Source organism: Cucurbita pepo, unplaced genomic scaffold (assembly GCF_002806865.2).
Source record: "Cucurbita pepo subsp. pepo cultivar mu-cu-16 unplaced genomic scaffold, ASM280686v2 Cp4.1_scaffold001797, whole genome shotgun sequence".
NCBI lineage: Eukaryota > Viridiplantae > Streptophyta > Magnoliopsida > Cucurbitales > Cucurbitaceae > Cucurbita > Cucurbita pepo.
Window position 1 is genome coordinate 2,593 of NW_019647905.1, and position 1,500 is coordinate 4,092.

General features: G+C 35.2%; 1 protein-coding gene across 1 annotated transcript; it reads left to right on the top strand.

Moving 5' to 3' along the window:
- Nucleotides 1–6: 6 nt before the first annotated feature.
- Nucleotides 7–999, top strand: LOC111786498 (DNA topoisomerase 1 beta-like). The gene is made up of 2 exons (XM_023666744.1): nt 7–614; nt 777–999. Exons 1-2 carry the CDS (start codon nt 39–41, stop codon nt 981–983), a joined length of 783 nt encoding a protein of 260 aa, XP_023522512.1. The 5' UTR covers nt 7–38; the 3' UTR covers nt 984–999.
- Nucleotides 1,000–1,500: the final 501 nt, after the last annotated feature.

Below are 1,500 nucleotides of genomic sequence, written 5' to 3' on the forward strand. Positions count from 1 at the left end.
ATTCCGATGATGAGGTTCCTTTATCATCGAAATTTCAAATGAAGTCTGCTTCAGGGGTATTGGGTGGTAGACAACATGGTTTTGATGAAAAGAAACCATTGGATTCAAAAGTTCATCAGAATGGTTCGACCTCAAGGGATAAGCTGCAAAAGCCTGCTGTTGTTTCCAGCAAGAGACCTCTTCCTAATGCAGATTCCCATTCCTCTTCTCAGATTTCATCGAAAAAGCCAAAGCTTTCAGACTCATCTACTCCTTTGAGTACCAATACAGTATCATTGAAAGCAAAACAAGAAGTAGCTGACGACGATGACCATATTCCTATTTCACAGAGAATGAAGATGTCTGCAGCAGTGAATAAGTCATCAGGTTCTAAGAAAACAGTATCAAAAGTGGCTTCTTCTTCAATCAAAAAAACACTCAAGAAATCCAAAAAGCCAGTCAAGAAATCCAAATATGTTAAGTCCACAAAGTTGCTGCCCAGTTCTGGTGATGGACAGAAAAAATGGACCACCTTGGTTCACAATGGTGTCATTTTTCCACCTCCATACCAGACTCATGGGGTGAAGATTCTTCATAAAGGGAAGCCTGTTGATTTGACTCCTGAACAAGAGGAGGTACCCCTCCACCTGGCGTGTTACATGCACAGCATTTTTTTTTTTCATCTTCTTCAATTTTTTATTTTATATATTTGCATGTTATTTATGTCATTCCCAGTTCATTTTTACCATTGAATTGTGGTGAATTCTTTGATTGATATGTAATTTTGTCGTTATCAGGTTGCAACCATGTTTGCGGTGATGAAGGATACAGATTATATGCAAAAACCGAAATTCAAAGAAAATTTCTGGAATGACTGGCGCAAATTACTTGGGAAAAACCATGTCATTCAGAATTTGGATGATTGTGATTTCACCCCAATATATGACTGGTATCAGACGGAGAAGGAGAAGAAGAAACAGATGACTACAGAAGTAAGTTTGTGATGTTTTAATCTTCCTGGTTATTTATATATATTTCCATCTTTACGAGTTACAATGCAAACAATGCTTCTCCAGATTTCTACATCTCTCTTGGGTCTCGATTTATTTATTCATTAGCAAAACCTAAGAAGTAGGGATGTTTTCGATGAAAAAGGATGACTAGTTTCATTTCCAAATGTTACAAACTTATTTTGATCTGGTTTATTTTTAGGTTTTTCAGAAATCTATCCTTTGTTTTATTGTTCGTATATTTTTCTAGATGCTTTGCTTTCATGTCAACTTGTAGGTTTTTGTTTCATGTCTTGGTTATATAGACACATTGCCAAGGTGTACAATCGAGGTGGCTTTACTCCATTTCTCAATGTGAACTATTCATTTTTTTGTTATAAGGAAATATGAACTATTCATTATTCAAGACATAGTATTTTTGGCTGCCAATTAATGTCTAACCATAATAGTTATTTCTAGTTGATACTCAATTTCAAATTACTTTGTTTTCTATTCTAATTAAGGGTAAATT

What these genes read in the sequence shown, in the direction of transcription:
- LOC111786498 (XM_023666744.1), top strand. Translation starts at nt 39, where the DNA reads ATGAAGTCTGCTTCAGGGGTATTGGGTGGTAGACAACATGGTTTTGAT. An exon ending in TGACTCCTGAACAAGAGGAG is followed by an intron (nt 615 to 776) that starts GTACCCCTCCAC and finishes TGTCGTTATCAG; the next exon opens with GTTGCAACCATGTTTGCGGT.